General features: G+C 39.8%; 1 protein-coding gene across 2 annotated transcripts; it reads left to right on the top strand.

Moving 5' to 3' along the window:
* The first annotated feature begins 171 nt into the window (after nucleotides 1–171).
* On the top strand, nucleotides 172–16,433 carry LOC134632620 (carnitine O-palmitoyltransferase 1, liver isoform-like). Of its 2 annotated transcripts, none has more exons than XM_063481329.1 (19): nucleotides 172–295; nucleotides 5,360–5,520; nucleotides 6,123–6,262; nucleotides 7,275–7,446; nucleotides 7,803–7,904; nucleotides 8,175–8,312; nucleotides 8,453–8,530; nucleotides 9,522–9,629; nucleotides 10,106–10,193; nucleotides 12,046–12,241; nucleotides 12,316–12,504; nucleotides 12,627–12,732; nucleotides 12,818–12,934; nucleotides 13,311–13,475; nucleotides 14,045–14,173; nucleotides 14,261–14,416; nucleotides 14,504–14,617; nucleotides 14,770–14,862; nucleotides 15,216–16,433. In XM_063481329.1, exons 2-19 carry the CDS (start codon nucleotides 5,380–5,382, stop codon nucleotides 15,339–15,341), a joined length of 2,358 nt encoding a protein of 785 aa, XP_063337399.1. In that variant the 5' UTR covers nucleotides 172–295; nucleotides 5,360–5,379; the 3' UTR covers nucleotides 15,342–16,433. The 2 variants fall into 2 exon arrangements, with proteins under 2 accessions (XP_063337399.1, XP_063337400.1); XM_063481330.1 differs by lacking the exon at nucleotides 10,106–10,193 and adding an exon at nucleotides 10,696–10,780.
* Nucleotides 16,434–17,691: the final 1,258 nt, after the last annotated feature.

A 17,691-nucleotide genomic window follows, 5' to 3' on the forward strand; every position in this document is an offset into this window, starting at 1 on the left:
AAACTCCTACTCTCGGCATTTTGTTTAAGAAGATTGGCATTGCCTCATCGCTCAGGTATTATGGGCGTTACTCTCAAAGCGTTGTCGTGAAATTTACGACAGTCCTTAAAGGCAACCTCAGCTCATAAAGCGAGCATCAATGTAGTACACCCGCGAAGAGGAAGAGGCGGAGGAGGAGGTGGTTTGCCAGACCCTACTGTAGCGGTTACCGGGTGCTTGTGCGACGTCGGAAGTTAGCCGTCGGTTCCTGCTTCTCAGAGATTTCTGGAATTTTGACATCCGTTAGGAGTAACAGGTATGTTTAACAAGCTTTTGACGGTGCTTTTAGTGTGTTGCAAAGAGGAGACAAACGGTCGCATCTTTGTTAGCACTGTTAACATGCACCATCAGCAGCCGTTTGTATGTCCCGAACTCCATGAAGGGCTGGGTGCTCTGCTAGCGAGCACTAGCCACGGCTAACGTTAATTTTCAAACCTGCTGCACTTGGACAAAACACTAGCTGGCTTTAACCGTCACTACTTGCCTTACTGTGGTTATAGCTAACAGGGACATAACGCTTTCAGAAATCATTTCGATAATTATTAAAAACGTACCATATATATATTTGTATTTTATTTTTATTTTTTTACTGTCACTGCTGTGAATTGGATTTTACTTTGTTTAAACAGGACGTATCTTTTTTGTTATTGTTATGGTTATTGAAATGTTATACATCTTTGATAACGCATTTTTTTCGGTTTCCGTATGCGCCAGATTGTTATCTCCACAATTAATCGCTTTGTTGACTTGTTATCCTAAATATATTTCGCATATCGGCGGCAGAGTGCACAGCTTGATGTTCCCATCCAGAGTTTGGGAATGAGCTGCTTCCACTCGTAAGTTTTCTGCCTGACATGTACACCTCTGCTAGTCATATCTGGAAACCACAGTGGCTCAGGTGAACTTCGGGTCAATCTCAAGTGAGTTTATGATGTACAAGCATATTAGACTGGTGATGTCGAAGTATGGACCCTCACATTCCCTCTTTTGTGGAAGACTTTATAACAAAGTAATGCTACATATCTAGTTAGTCATGCTATATGACATCAAACAAATCTGAAAAAATAAATTTAACACCTGCCTTAAGTGTCACGGTCTTCTGTTCAGCATGCTTTTTCTGTAACTGTGAGCATCAATATCATGGGATTTATCACAGTTTCCAGCAGAAAGTCTGCACCAGTTTAATGTCTGTGACATAAAGCAACAGGGAAAAAAAAATCATTGGTACCCTGCATGCTTTAGCTGCATTATCTGTATTATATAGTATACTGGACTAAACATCAAAAAGTGTATTCTGGACAGATGTTTTAAAGGTACCATTCTTACCTACATTTTGATATCAAATGTTAACTGGCTTTATTGAATATACCACAGCTATTGTACAAAAAAGGAGCTGAATCTGAGGGGCTCAGGTGAAAGCGCCGATTGATTTTTCGTGGATTGAGTTGTAAATCCCATCAAAGCATCGTGGAGTCTGATGAAGTCATTTAAAAAAGAATCTTGGCTCGGAATGTCAGGCTTATAAGAGACCATTGTTTTCACAACAAGAAGCTGTTAGTTTTATTTAATAAATTTTCATTGCATTTTTTGCTATTCAAACCTGCACTGTGCACATCTGTCTGACATCACGTCTGAAAATTGTTGTTAAGCTGGATTACTTCAGTCTGTTTAACAATACCAGATTTTACATTACATTACAGACCTTTAATTTTTAATATCTGTCCAAATGAAAACATGGGCAAGTGAGAAGAGCCAGCACATAAGCTTGGCTGATGGGCCCGATGGTCGGTTGTTGATGTTCTGCAGGATATTTGTGTGCAATAACATAGAAGATACAGTGCTTCACATGTTGAATTAAAGTGTTTTTGAGTTCCTGAACAATGTGCACATGATGATTACATTTTCAGTTCTTGTAGTCACTATACACATTCACCAAGGTTAAAGCCAACATGATTATACACTAAACACATGTACTGAAGTTAAAGCCAATATGGCATGGTGTCATGTTCACCAGAGTTGTGTAACGCACAGGGTTTGTGTGGGTTTTTTTTTTTTTTTTTTTTTTTCTTCTTGTTACTCGTCATACAGACAGAAAATGTTTAGTCGAGATAAGCTGAGATAACACGGAGCTCGTTGAAACGCCAAGAATCCAACGGCTCTTGATCTTTTCTTGAACCTCATAGCCGTTTTCTGAGCACAAGTCTGCCCCTGTGCACAAAAGTCATTCTCTCAAAGTTAATGAGCAACAGGAGCAACAACCTTTATTTTCACAACCCGAAACATAGGTCTCTGGTCTGGTGCAATGGGCATTCTTATGCTTAACCAACCTTAATGCAGTTTGCTTATACTTTGTTGTGGTGTAAATTCCTCAGTGGTGTTTACCTTTCACCTAGTTTTCACTAGCCCTGCCTGGTTCTTCTTTTCCTGTCTGATTTCAGTGCTGATCTGCTGGCAGTGTTTGCCAGTTTTTTCTGGTTTAGTTCATAGATAAAAGCAACTTATCTTATCACAGCTCATTATACCCCTTATCTGTTACTTGTATAAATTATACGATATCTTTAAGTTGATCAAAATGCTGTTGTTACGCTGTGTCAGCATCTGATAATAGGAATTAAAAGGATTAATACACACCTGAGTACACATTAAGCTCTCAAAAGTTTTAGTCTAGTCAGTGAGATATTGATATTAAATCTAGAGGGACCCGCATAAAACGGCTCCCTCATGGCAAGTGCCTCAGACATGACCTGAGCAGGTGTGCTGTGCCTCTGTTGTCACTGACAAAAAGGAGCTGAAGTAAAACAGGTGCAGCTTTTTAGAGTACTGCAGATATTCCAGATTTGACATAAAGCTCATCACCTCACTGGGGTCTAGTGATAGTGAGAAAATCACGTGTTTTGTATTATTTTAGATGCAGTAGGTGTAGCTTCCACAGAGATGCATTCCAGTGTGACAGTCACTGTACCTCAGGGCATTATCCATAGCCTTTTTTTTTGTGGAGGAAAATCAATTCCCTTTGTGAAGAGAATCAGTAATTGCTTTAAAAATATCCAATAACATCAGCAGCCGGTCAGCGCCTCCCCCCCATCAAACATCAAATCAAGTTTCAAGCTCACTCTGCATTTGAAAGGAGTTATTTTGAACTTGTCTTTAAAAATGCTCAAATGCACATGATAGATGTGTTCAGCTTAGCATAAGTGTTCTGCTAACTCATTTTCAGTCTGATGAATCATCTTCACTTCATTCGCTACCACCTTCAGGGCCCAGCAGCTGCTGTAACCAAGTTACACATGAGAAATATCACAGTTCACGACGTGTAGAGGTTACTGCTGCAATCTCTTTTCCGTTTACTGGTTTAAGGGGGCCAGTTGATGTTAAAGAAAGCAGCAGTGGAGATGTTCCTTGTACATGTCCTGGTTGTTGTAATATACCCCTGGATGGCAAAATCTCATAGCCAAGGACTTGTTAGCAGTTAATCTAATATTTATCTGGCAGACACTTTAATTTGTTATTGCTACAAAGGGTAATGCCTCAATCAGGTCTTTTATGGTGATTTACATTTGCAACTCCTCACCTATGGGGTGTACTTTAAAGTAAAAGCAATAGCTTAGTAAGGTTTGTTGAGCCTGAAGCCGGAGGGTTCAGTGTCAAGGCCAGACCGCTTTGGTGATTTATGCTGAATGGCATGTGTTCAGAGTTGTGGATTAAAATGGGCTGTAAATGGAGTGGCTGTTACATGTAGTTGTTACACATTTTCCTAACAAGTGAAAGATCAGATTGGTTGAATTCTGGGAGGAGACACAAATCCCTTTGGGGGATTTGTGGGAGAGCATCCGGTGTAAAAATATGCCAAATCAAACATGCAGGCTGCCCACTGTGGTGACCCTAAAAGTAGCTTTTATTCACTATGAGCATAGATTCATGGAAATCCATTGAGGAGTACAGCAATGATGCTGCAGTTCAAAGCTGTGCAGTAAAATAGTAAAATAATTATGTTTGTTTGCAAATTTGCATGATTAGCCAAACTCTTTTCTTCCAGCGTCTCTCTTTCTTAACCTCATTTGTTGCAACAATAACGCTTTTTCCTGTGATAAAATTTTAATATAATTCTTCGTGACCTCTTTCACATGAGTGAAGTGGAATCAGCTTGTTTTGTGTGTTTTATGGCCCATTTTATGGGTGTGCCCCAGAGTCACAGGAAGAAAGTCTGGGCTAGCAAAGAATGATGAAAGATGACAACCATTGTAGTTATAACTCTTATCTTCAGCATGTTTTCTCACCTGTGTAATATGTCAGTGTTGCTTTTGAGCCAAACCCCAAACACTGAGTTGATTAACAGAAAACTCAGGGTCAGGCCGATGAGACTCGGCAATCAACTGTAATCAACTCCAAGTATGTTTACTCTGAATTAGGGGTGCCAAGAAAAGTCATCAATAGAGTTCCAATACCACAAGTTCCCATTGCATTACAGAGCTGAGAGGCCACATTTCAATTTAGTGGAGCAGAAATATGAATGCATGCCAGTGTAGGTCATGACCTTTATCTTAAAAAAAGAAAGTAGTAGAATGAGTCAGAAAGTTCACACTGTTGCTTTTCATTCAGTGCCCTCTGTTCATTCATAGTTCGGACTCATTCACACATTCACATAGTCAGCAGCACACTGATTGTGACGAGAATTTCTATCAGTGCGGTCGATCACAGCATCACATAAGATTGTTAGTTTATTAGTGTTTAAAGCTTCATACAGTTGTGTTATTTAAACAGTGATTACTACAGTAATGAACAGATGTTTTAACTGCCAGGTTATCAGTGGCTTAATGTCCACAAAGCTCAGTTATAATCATGCACAATTCCTCTCTAGGTAACAGATTAATGATAAAAGCATGTTATTATTATGTCCTTGTATAACAGATATTTGCTTTGACATTGGTCATATAATGATTAACAGCTCCTTCAGGCTCAGCAGGAGGGGAGGCCAGGACAACGTGTCAGGTAGCAGGTTTTTAAGCCTTTCTGGAATGGAAAAGCACAGAATTTGCCTCATCCTAAAGTTAACAGAATTTCGCCGATCCTGTTTATCTGGAAAACCTGTTAGATATTTAAACAGGGTTTTGTTCTTTTGTGCCTGTTTTAAATGTTGGCACCTGGAATGTTGAATACTTTCGCCTGGTGTCTAATTTCGCCTGAGGTTGGTAATTTTCCACATGTGTTCTTGTTCTTGTGTCTAAACACTTGGTTCTCTGGCCTCTAGGGTGTCAGATGACTTTTCTAAATTGTTAGTTAAAGAAAACCTTTCCTCTCCTCTGCTCCGTCTTTATTTCAGGTTCACTGTGCACAGTAATCATGGCAGAAGCCCACCAAGCCGTCGCTTTTCAATTCACCGTTACCCCAGATGGCATTGATCTGCAGCTGTCCCACCAGGCCCTCACTGAGATCTACCTCTCTGGCATGCGTTCATGGAAGAAGCGTATCGTCAGAATTAAGGTATCTTTGTTCGTGTTAAGCGGCATGTCCCTAAACCATTGTTGGTATCATTCTTCCTTTTTTCGTATTACAGTGGTTCCTTAACTCATTACAGTAGCACGTGCATCTGAGCTGCAGTTAAATGTCAGAGTGGCTTTCACCCTGTAGTTTTGTTTTCATTTTAGTCTCATTATGTTTGTCTTTGTATAACAGATATTTTTAGTTTTGCTTTGAGCAAGTTTTTTTTCATGTGGGTTTAATTGTCAGCGATGAACACAACACGTTACTGCACACACTTCAGAAGTGAGTGTTTGACTTTCTTTATTTTGTCTTCACTTTGATCACGCGCTTTCAGAGGCGCTATGAATAATTACTAAAGTTGTTTTGATGTGGTAGCATTTCACACTGTGTTGGACACCCACCTTTTTGAGGCTTAAATTTCCAGTTAAATTACTGGTAATATCTTTCATAAATCCAATGTGAAACCGAGCTGGATCTAATTTAGCCATTCATAGTTGAACATTTATGTAATCTGCACCTTAATTCTAAGTGAATTTTTGTACAGCATGCCAGTGAAATGACTGCAAACAGAGAATAACATTTTTTTTCTCTCACTCTACCAGAACAGTGTGATAACAGGAGTGTATCCTGCTAGTCCGTCATCCTGGCTGTTTGTGGTCATCGCAATCCTGGCTACTATGTACACTCGCTCAGACCCTTCAATGGGACTCATAGCCAAGATACAGGAGCACCTGCCAGTCAGGTAACACGCCTCATGACTCCTTTAAACCTCCTAAGACCCGAACTCTTACATTGCATGCATTTTTAAATTCTCTTTGCTATTTGGGCTGTTCGGGACCTGATGAATGTAAAGAATTTCCAGATTTTTTTAAATCTGATTTTTGTCTCTGACAAAAATAAGGTCCACATATGAGGACATTTGTTTTAAATTTTGATAGAACAGTGTCAGTATAATGTCCTCGTATATAGATATCAGGTCCTTGTAGAGTAAAATTTTGTATTTTGGTCTAGACATCCCAAAATGTGATGTCCACATATGTGGACACCAGGTCCTAGGAGGTTAAACAGTGTCAGATTAAGATGATTAAGAGGCACCCTTTCTTCATTTTCGGTGACACTCACAGAGAGATCAGTGTATTAATGAATGAATGTTTTCTTATTAGTTGTTAAATAAACAGAATTAATACTTTAGTTTTACTGTGATTCAATAAAAATGCCAACCAGATACGACACACTTGCATTTATAAGTTCCAAAAACCTCTGCATATGAGTGCAAATGTAATGTTTCTCTGGTTTTTGGTCAGATTGACCAAAAAAAACAAATTCATGTTTTTTTGTTTGAGTTTTGATGGGTTCACTACAACTATAAGCACACTTTAAGGCAATGAGATTGTGTCTCCCTGCTAAACAGAGATCTATATTTTTTTTTCTTGTCTGTTTTTAATAAACAAAAATGCTTGTAATAAAAATATAGTTGGTGGAACCTGTAGCCAGAAGTAGAGCTGGGCGATAGAACGATAACGCTATGTATTGCGAAATAACTTTTTCTCGATAGAAAAATTAAACTATTGCGATAGACCTCATCTCTCTCTTGCTCTCTTAAAAAAAAGAAAAGAAGAACAGCCATCCATCTTCTTTCTTCACTGCAGCATCTGAAGCTTTCGTACTGTCTTGTACTCGAGTCTTGTTCACCCATCTTCTTTTTGTCTCATTTTATTTTATCTCTTTTTTTTCCCCCCACGCATCATTTCCAGCCAGTCGATGAGTACGCAGTGCCAGGCAGTGGTGTCAGCAGTGCTCTTCAGCACCATGCTTTGGCTAATGCTCATCTTCACTATGCGCCTGTGCCTCAAGCAGCTCCTCTCCTACCACCGCTGGATGTTCGAGCAGCATGGCAAGATGTCCACCACCACCAAAATCTGGGTGGTCAGTGCTTTTTCTTCAGTTTTTCCACTTCCCAGTGTGACATAACTACCTTCCACTGTCCATCTGGTTTTAGATCATGTAAAATATCAGGTGTCCCTCTATCATACCAAGTTTATATGATATTTTTATGCATTAGAATAAAGCATTTTTATTTACAGCTTTGCTTTGAGTCTAAGTTTAGAGGCCCTCATTATTTAGCATAAAAATCTAATGTTTATTTATTTTACACGGCATTTTTATCTTGTGAAATACTTGTGTAAATTAGTGGATTCAAATCCAAACCAACTACTGTGAGTCATATAGGTGTGATGTGCATTCATATTTACAGTGCGTCTCTCCTTGTGTGTCTGTGTCAGGCGCTGGTGCGCATCTTTTCTGGCAGAAAGCCGCTGCTCTACAGCTATCAGGGTTCGCTGCCAAATCTCCCTGTGCCCACCATCAAGGACACAGTCAAGAGGGTGAGATGTCACATGAAGCAGAGGAAATGATAACATGCTGATCACTGACCATAAAACAGATGGGTCTTTTATCACATTCATCATTTGTTTTCAGTTTGATTTTTTGTTTTTTTTAGCTAGTTGAGAATTTAGTAAAAAAAAACAAGGTTTATATTAATCCACACTGAGCAAAGGAGGAATAGAAAAATAATTTTTGTATTGTATCGACAGAATTAGATATGTTTGTGCTCATATAACTTTTTTTTTTATCACGTTACCTGTTTCATTTAGTACTTGGAATCAGTGCGTCCACTGATGGATGATAAAGAGTATGAACGCATGACCAAGCTGGCCGCAGAGTTTGAGAGCAGCCTTGGTAACCGCCTGCAGTGGTACCTCAAACTCAAAGCTCTCTGGGCTTCAAACTATGTAAGTGATTGGTCACAGTGATCTGGTGAGGTGTGGCCAAAGCAAAGCCATTAAAAGAAAATTTCAAATTCCATTAACAATGTATATCTGTGGTCTGAATTATTTAGCTTGTGTGAATATGCAGTCACTTTTGCTTTCAGGTCAGTGACTGGTGGGAGGAATATGTCTACCTCCGGGGTCGAAGCCCAATCATGGTCAACAGTAACTACTATGGCATGGTAAGAAAGTGTTACTGCATTAAGTTTCTTTAAGATATTTCTGCTCTAAAAGACGATGACCCTAACTTCGGATTGAACACAAGTTGGTATTTTGAGCAAGCCAATAGATTTTCATTTTTCTGCGCTATTAAACATATTAAAGGATAATAGCCAAGATCCACACTACATAAAGTTTTTGCCAGGCCAGCATCGCTTTTTTGCATTGCTCAAGAATGAAAATACAGATGAGTGATGAGTGTTTAATCTCTAAAAATGAGTAACTGAATGAATATGAAGAATCTTTGTGCAAAAGACAAGATGTTTTTTACTCAGAGTTTTCTGTTCCTAGGTTCTTTGTACTAATCATATATAAGCAAATCTTGTTTAAATAGTCAAACAGTGGTGTAGAGAGCATTTGCAAAAATGCAGACAAAATCACTGACTGCCAAGGCTCTCTACGTTGTAAGGTAAAGACCCAACAATCAGACCATCCCTTATGAGCAAGTACTTGGAGACAGTGGGAGGAAAAAACTCGCTTTTAACAGGAAGAAATCTCCAGCAGAGCCAGGCTCATAGAGGGACAGCCATCTGCTGTGACCAGATGTGGGTCAGGGGGAGGTGCTTGATTTTATACACCTCAACAAAGGTCGTACAGGTTGTCACCTGCATGTGATAAAGTGAAATGGTTTGTGGAGTCCTGTTTTGAAGCCACGTGATGAGAATTTGTCTTGGTGTGTTGAAACTTGATGGGACCAGAAATCTTTTTGCCATCACAAGTATCGCCCCCTGGAGACCATGTTGGTGTCACTGTTTTTAGACATCATGTAAATGGGTACTTTCTCCACGTCATATTTCTCTGTGTTTTTAATTAGGGCATGGTGCCAGCAAATCAGTATTTCTAATGTAAACCTCTCCATAAGCTCAAACCTGTCACCTTTTAATCCTAGATGTACTCAGGGATCATTTTGTCTGGATGATCCTTACTTTCTGTATCTGTTCATTTTCTCCTCAGGACTTCTTGTATGTGACTCCAACTCCCATCCAGGCAGCCAGGGCCGGCAACAGCATCCATTCATTCTTCCTTTACCGCCGCAAACTCAACAAAGAAGAGCTCAAACCTGTGAGTTAAGCCACCAGTCCACCCCTGCTGCTACGTATATATGATAGCGTTCATTTAACTGGATGTCTTATATTTTAATGTTATTTTTCAAACATCAGTGTATTATGTAATATGTAGAATAGAGTGGGCGCATGAGGCCATCAGTATGTGGTGTGTGTGTAGCATTAATTCTTTCATTCATCTATCCATCAGCGTTTATGTGCCTTGTATCTCCATACATTTTATTTTTTTTGTAAAGACATTTCCCTTATGTTATCATACCATACTCATCTTTTACCCCTTCCTTTTGTATCCTTTTCAATCTCTCCTTTACTTGCTTGATTTTTCTTTATTTACCTCCCTGTTTCCCTCTCACTCTTAAAAAAAAAATAAAAAAAAAAATCCCCTCCTTTTCCCTGGCCCTACGTTTCTTCCATGGCTTTCTTCTGTTCTTCTCCCCGTGCCCTCGCCTTCCTCTTCTCCTCTCCGTTTCCCAGAGTCGTATACCAGGCACTGTCATTCCTCTGTGTGCTGCTCAGTGTGAGAGGATATTCAACACCACACGCATTCCTGGAGAGGAGACGGGTAAAGAGACTGAGCAGCATGCACGCGTCAACAGCATTCTGATCCACAGAAATGTCTGAATGCGAAGTCTGCTCCATTTCCAGACTTCATAGCGAGCATTGCTAACACACCTCCCCTTCAGCAATGATGAGGCATACTGAAGGTGTCTGAAGCCTCTGGAGTTTAAGCATGGGATAGAAAATTGTGTCAGTGTGTGTTTGTGTGGTTCAAGTAAGGCGTCTCTGATTCACTGAGTCACAATGTGTCTGCTGAACAGCTCATCCTGTCATCTCTCATCCATCTCCTCTCGCCTGCTGGTTTCATCTCAGGTCTGTCTGGGTTTCTGGAGAGACACTGTCTTAAACTAATGCCTTTTTCCCCCCTCCTGCCCACACATTTTTTTTTCTCATTTTTTTTCCTTCTTCTCTTCCCAACACTTCCTTTCTATCAACCTTTGTTTCCTCTTCCTCCTTCTTCCCTATACTGTTCCTGGTCTGGTCTATACTTCTCTTATTCTACTCAGTGGTTGCTGAGGTCTGCAGTTCCTTGCTGTTCCTATCAGTTTGAGCGGATGTTTGACACTTGTCGAATCCCTGGAATACTAACAGGTAGTATTTATATTCTTACTCAACTGGCCCCAAATTTTTTTAGGTCTCTAAATGCCCCCCAAAAAAGTAAAAAGAAAAAAAAAACAATTTAAAATTGACAAGAATTCTTGTTTCATATGCAATAGTTTGTGTTTGGGCATCATGATATATGACGATCACTCTGTCTGTCATTTCAAGTTACAGATCACAGTGTAAAGAAACCCAAATTTCATTCCTGCTTTTATTATTGCAATTCCACTCAAGCATGCAGGCTCAAATTTGACTACATTTTTTGCAGTTGTTCTCAGTCACAGCCTGGCTTAGGTTAGGTCATTGTAAACCTAATCAGTGAAGTTGTGCTTTGCCCTACACTTGGCTTGAATTCAGTGAGACCAGGTGTTTCAGTCATGTATGATAATAAACGTTTAGCTTTGCAGTCTTTGTACAACATATTTTAGATGCTCATGGCAACATCCTGACTATCTCACACCATGTGCATTCAGTTTGCATTGGACACGACCTGAAATATTTAGAATGGTGTGTTGGGTTGTTGTGAATTTGTCTATGTTACGGTGTTACTGGGGATTTTAGCTACACTTAAACCCTACGCCATAAACTTAATGTGTACCTCAACAAAGGTGTAACTATATATCACATTGACACAGGCAGCAGCTATTGTTATTGGCCTGTTGAATGCTCCTGTGCATTTGTGGCGACTTTTTCACTGCAGTTTTCAAATTTATCAGTGAGAGAATAATCATCACCATCTCATTATAAGGACTCAGACTCCCTGGAGGAGATTGTTTAAACTATTGCAATGGAGGTGTAAAAAGAAGTAGAAAATATGAGAAGCAAATATGTTTTCCCACATAAATAAGTGATGACAACAAAGAGAGAGGACCCACGAGGGGAAAAAAGCCCAGCATTTTTTTTGTTGCTGTTGGCTGGTACCGCATATAAAACACGGGATTACATGGTAATTAACACATAACGCACAAGGCCTTTAGGCTACTTTGGGAAAAAGCAAAGGTTTAGAAAACACACACACACACACAGTGTGCATGCATTTATTTTAGGGACACCTTAACCTGTAAGTTAAGTCTGTCATGTATGTATTTCCCTGACATTGTGGGGTTTTTTTTTTTTTTGGTTTTTTTTTACAGCACCTTCCCACCATCAACATTTTCACATCCCACTTCATTATCTTCACTAAATTCGTCACTATTTTACACCACAGTATGTCCACTTTGTCTTTTACCATCTTCTTTCTTCTTTTCTATCCAAAGATACCGTCCAGCATTGGCAGGACAGCGACTACATTGTGGTTTACCACAGAGGGCGCTACTTTCGTCTCAGGGTGTACCAGGCAGGCAGACTTCTGTCTCCGAGGGAGATTGAATTCCAGATTCAGAGGATCCTAGATGACCCTTCACCTCCTTCCAAAGGGGAGGCCAAACTTGGGGCCCTGACTGCTGGAGACAGGTCAGTTTGATTGCTTACATTATCTGCAACATACATCACACTGTAATTCTAATGTAAATGTCTATAATCACCAGAATTCCCTGGGCTAAGGCCAGGACCAAGTATTTCAGCAGCGGGATCAATAAACGCTCTTTGGATTGCATCGAGAAGGCCGCGTTCTTTGTGACCCTAGATGACGAAGAGCAGGGCATGATGGGAGATGACCCAGCAGCCAGTTTAGACCGCTACGCCAAATCTCTGTTGCACGGGAAATGTTATGACAGGTACTTTTACACTAAAATATTCACTGTGTTATGAATTTGAAAGTCATCAAGTTATTGTTGCTCTGCTGTTGACTTGGTGGAGATTTTCCTGTAGTGATCTGTTATTATTGGTCGCCATGCAGGTGGTTTGACAAGTCCTTCACAGTTGTTTACTACAAGAACGGGAAAAATGGCATCAATGCAGAGCACTCCTGGGCTGATGCGCCGGTGCTGGCACACGTGTGGGAGGTAAGGAATACAAAAGAAAACTTGGAATGTTGTTCTGTTGCTCTGAGTAGACGCTATAATTTTAGATGCGTTTGTGCGTTTCCAGTACACTCTGGCCAATGACAGCTTCCAGCTCGGTTACAACGCAGAAGGTCACTGTAAAGGAGACGTGGATCCATCCCTGCCCCGACCAGTGAAGCTCAGCTGGGAAATCCCTCCAGAAGTTAGTTCTGTGTTGAAATTTTTCCATTAAACATTTTCCTAAATGAAGCAAGCTATTGTCATAAAGACGGAAACAAGAAAGTACAAGAAATTCAGGGAACACATATGACCACTGACAGGTGGAGTGAATAACACTGATTATCTCTTCATCATGGCAATGAGAATGTGAACATTTTATCCTGTAAGATGATTTGTTAGAAGCACAAAAATGGGCAATCATAAGGATTATAGAGAGTTTGATAAGGGCCTAAATGTGCTAGCTAAGCGACTGGGTCAGAGCATCTCCAAAGCTGCAGCTCTTATGGGGTTATAGATCTTGCAGAGGTTATACATATCTCAGTTTTGACTGATGTTGTTTTTCACTGTGTGTGTGACAGTGTGAAGAGCAGATCGCTCAGTCTCTGGCTGTGGCCCAGGCGCTGGCTGATGATGTGGACTTCCATGTTTTCTCCTTCCAAGAATTTGGCAAAGGAAAAGTCAAGAAGTGTCGAGTCAGTCCAGACGGCTTCATTCAGATGGCTCTTCAATTGGCCTACTTCAGGGTGAGTGCTCACTGAAGTCGAATGGCAGTGTTACCATCTGATACCTTACCTAAACTTGTAAAACAATGATGAGCTTTAACATAAAGAGCAGGTTTAAACATTTGAGGTCAGACTGACATGTGTTCAAAAGTTTAACCTGTTTAAACAAAGCAGAGTTACATAACTCTGATGGTCTGCATCCACTCTTTAACTTGAGATGTTTAAAACTGAATCTAATATGTAATACATAATTAAAGGTTCCATGCACTGCAAATGAACTTTTATGAAGTTGTGATTTCAGTTTGAGGTAATGATTTAATTTAATGACCCCAAAACAGACAAAGTGAGTTTGAACCCAACGCCCAAAAAGGCTGAAACTTGCTTTGGAGACATGTGAGACTAGTGTTAATAAGTCTTCAAATGTCTGGTAGGATACGAGATTGACAACTTTATTTATTTTTATAGCACATTTCATTACATTAGAGCTCAATGTGCTTAACACAGAAAGTGAACACATGGCATATGAAACAATTGTACACTTTAATCAGTTGTTTGTTTTTTGCTTTTGTTGTTGTTTTGGGTGGTTGCAGGAACGGGGGACTTTCTGTTTGACATATGAAGCCTCCATGACCCGTCTGTTCAGGGAGGGCAGGACTGAGACTGTTCGCTCCTGCACCAACGAGTCTAGCGCCTTCATCTGGGCGCTGGAGGGCGGAGAGGTGAGAGCATGAAACCCTCTCCTGATATGTTTTATAAAACCTAAACACAACACAGCCATGTCACTTCACCACGTCGTTCTCCACCAGGCAGCAGACGTGTGCAAACATTTGTTCCGAGTTGCCTCAGAAAAGCACCAGCTACTTTACCGCTTGGCTATGACTGGAGCCGGCATTGACAGACATCTGTTCTGCCTCTACGTGGTGTCCAAATACCTCGGAGTGGAGTCTCCTTTCCTCAAAGAGGTTTGTTTCCATGTCGTGTTTATGTCTAGTAGCGCTTACACTGAGTTGATGTTAGCAAACTAATGTGGTGGCTTGTGTGTGTTTCAGGTTCTGTCTGAGCCATGGAGGCTGTCCACAAGTCAGACTCCCATCCAGCAGGTGGAGCTGTTTGACATAGATAACCACCCGGAGTATGTCTCCTGTGGAGGAGGCTTTGGACCGGTCAGTACCACCTCTGGTGTTTCACAGACTTTAAATAATTGTTCTACAATTATTTATTTTATTCTATATAGTTCCTACTGGATTAGTGGACAGATTACATGAATACAGATTCAAAGGACTGGTGATGATTCAAGTATTTTTGTGTCTTTCAGGTGGCCGATGATGGATATGGGGTGTCCTACTGCGTTTTGGGAGAGAACATGATTAACTTCCACATCTCGTGCAAACACTCATGTCCAGACACTGTGAGTTTAATGCTTTTGGTCAATTTGTAGTCAAATGTCTACTTAGAGTAAGAAAACCAGATGTGTATTTTAGTACTTCATATGTAAATCTAGAATTGTGTTATGCTCCCTTATGCCTGTAGTTATTTACAGAAAGACAAGGTTGTTCACTGCACAAGTAAACCTTTAAAATTTTTATATTTTGTTATGCAATGACCATTCTTACTATTATTTAGATTTTTTAAAAAGGCATAATATGACATTAATTTTTATTGGCTCAATTTTTTTTCGTTTGCTTGTTTGTTTTTTAACGCTATGCTAATGCTTTTTCCCCTTCCTTCTCCTTATTCTGTGCTCTTCGTCTCTCCTTGAAGGACGCTCATAAGTTTGGTGATCAGATCAGACAAGCCCTCCGTGATCTGCTAAAGCTGCTGAGCCCAAGCCAAACAGAGGCCAGCAAAACGGAAGAGAGCCAACCCAAGGTCAAGAAAGAACAGTAGATATTCAAATCAGAAGATATGATGCCGAAGGGAACATGTGCAGGCATTACAATATGAAGTGAAGAAAGGCGGGTTTTTATTCTTAATTTAGTCTGAGACATTTATAGCCAGGTAGATGATATTCGGGAGACAGCTCCACTGGAAAATGATAACAACGGAGGTGATGTTTTTACTGATATGCATATGTTTGTGCGTTTATATTAGCTGTGCGATGGGTGCATGGAGCAAGAAAGGGTCCGCAGAGTTTGGTTTTAACAGTGAAACAAGTTGAAATGTGCACGTGTAAATGAAAAGTACAGTGGGGCCAGAACACATCGGACATCTCAGTGTTAGGATGGAAGATCCTAACTTCACCTTATTGCAGGGAGTAAATGAATGCAAATTTATGCAGTGTGTTTTCGACACAAGTAAAGATAAAACTCTCCTCTGTTGTTGGATCTGTTTGGGAAAACGCTGTGGGATGTTACTGTGAATTTTGGAGTATTAGCATGGGGAGAAAACATGATGGACTGTTGAGGTGACTTCATTTTCTACCATCTGAATGCAAAACTGCTGTAACGATGACACCAGGTATTTTGAAATCATGGAAGTCTGTGACTTCTCAGTGTTTACTTGATGTGTATAAATTGCTTTTTACATACACAACTGTAATGCTGTACTTAAAGCACCAGGCTGGTTGTACATGTAGTGAAGATACATGGCTATTTTAAATTCATTAAATATATTCAGTGCCATATTTTATTTTTTTTTCTTGGAGGCTTAGTTTGTATTCACCAAGTTAGCAGACATACAATCTACTTATTCAACTGCTATAAATGTATTTTATATTTTTACTTTATTGTTACCACTGTTTAAAAGCACTATAACAATGCAAGTTGTATTTATGAACATGTTGTGCAATTATTCAGTCCCACGCAGCGCTGCAGGTCAGACCTGGATTAGATGTAAAGTGTACCTGTGACACAGATTGATGTTTTTCTCCACTTACTGCTGCCTTCTTTGGTTTTTACTCCAGATCAGCTTCTCTTATTATGTTGTTCTCGTGAGCCTTTTTAATGCAATATTACAAGGGGAAATAAAGATATTCTTAAAGAAAAAACAAGTGGGTTTTTTTGTTTGTTTGTTTTTGTTGCTTTGAAACATCTCTCCCCCAGTTTAGCAGCGCACTCATGAAGAACTTATTGGGTGTCTGGATATTTCTGTGCAACGTTCACCACCAGCGCTGACTTACTTGCCTCAACTGATATCACCAAGAAATTTTATGTTCAAGCTATTTTTCTCACAGACAGTGCTGTGAAAGACAGTGTCTTGCATGCTTCAGATCCTCAAACAAATTTTAATAGGCAAAGACAACCTGAGTAAATACAAAATGTAGTTTTTAAATGACGATTTCATTTATTATGGGGAAAAAAGTTATCCAAACCTACCTGGCCCTATGTGAAAAGTAATCGCCGTATTTGTTTAATCTTGAATGAACTTTGACCACATTTTATTTAGAAAACTGAGTTTAATTTCATTAGCCACAGACAGATTTGAGTAGTGCCAGACCTGCTGAATCAAGAAATCACTTCAATAGAACATGTCTGACAAAGTGAAGCAGGCTAAATGATCTCAATAAGCAAACATTGACATAGAGAACCACCCACAAACATTTTGCAGCAGGATAAGATCCGAAACACACCAGCATGTCCATTTTTGCATGGTCTAGTCAAAGTCCAGACTTAAATCCGATTGAGATGCTTTGGCATGACCCTAAATGGACCGTTCATACTTGAGAACCCTCCAGTATGACTCCTTGACTTTTAGGAGAGCTTTAAAAAGTAGAGTAAAGAACTGACCTCCTTTAAAATAGCCTCACTCACAGCCAAGTCACTCAAGTCCAAGGATGACTTTATTTGCACCTTAAACATTTTTTTATGTTTATCATTGTCTTCACATTTCTGTTCGCAGTTGCTGATGCTTTTCTGCTTGATGTTTCTTTTTCTTTTTTTCTTTTTTTTGCAGAAACTACACATAGAATCAAGTAAGCATGTGGTTTTTCTTATAAGTCTTCAAGTCATGTTTAGGACATCATTTTAAAATAACCAACACGCAGTAACTAACAAAGAAAGGATGTATTTATCAATAGCTCTTTGCAAAGAATAGAAATGTACCCTCTATATGCTTACCATTGTAACAGATAAATGGTTTAGCGTAAGTACAACCTCTGTCCCAAAGTGCTTTGAGAGGAGGACTGCACAATGAACAGACTCCATCATTATTTGGTTGATCAGTGGCCCAGTATCTGAAGGAGCTGTTGCTCTGGCCTGACCATTTCCACTCATCTCTGAACAAACCGATCCAGACTGAG

The sequence above is a fragment of the Pelmatolapia mariae genome, linkage group LG8, assembly GCF_036321145.2.
Source record: "Pelmatolapia mariae isolate MD_Pm_ZW linkage group LG8, Pm_UMD_F_2, whole genome shotgun sequence".
Lineage (NCBI taxonomy): Eukaryota > Metazoa > Chordata > Actinopteri > Cichliformes > Cichlidae > Pelmatolapia > Pelmatolapia mariae.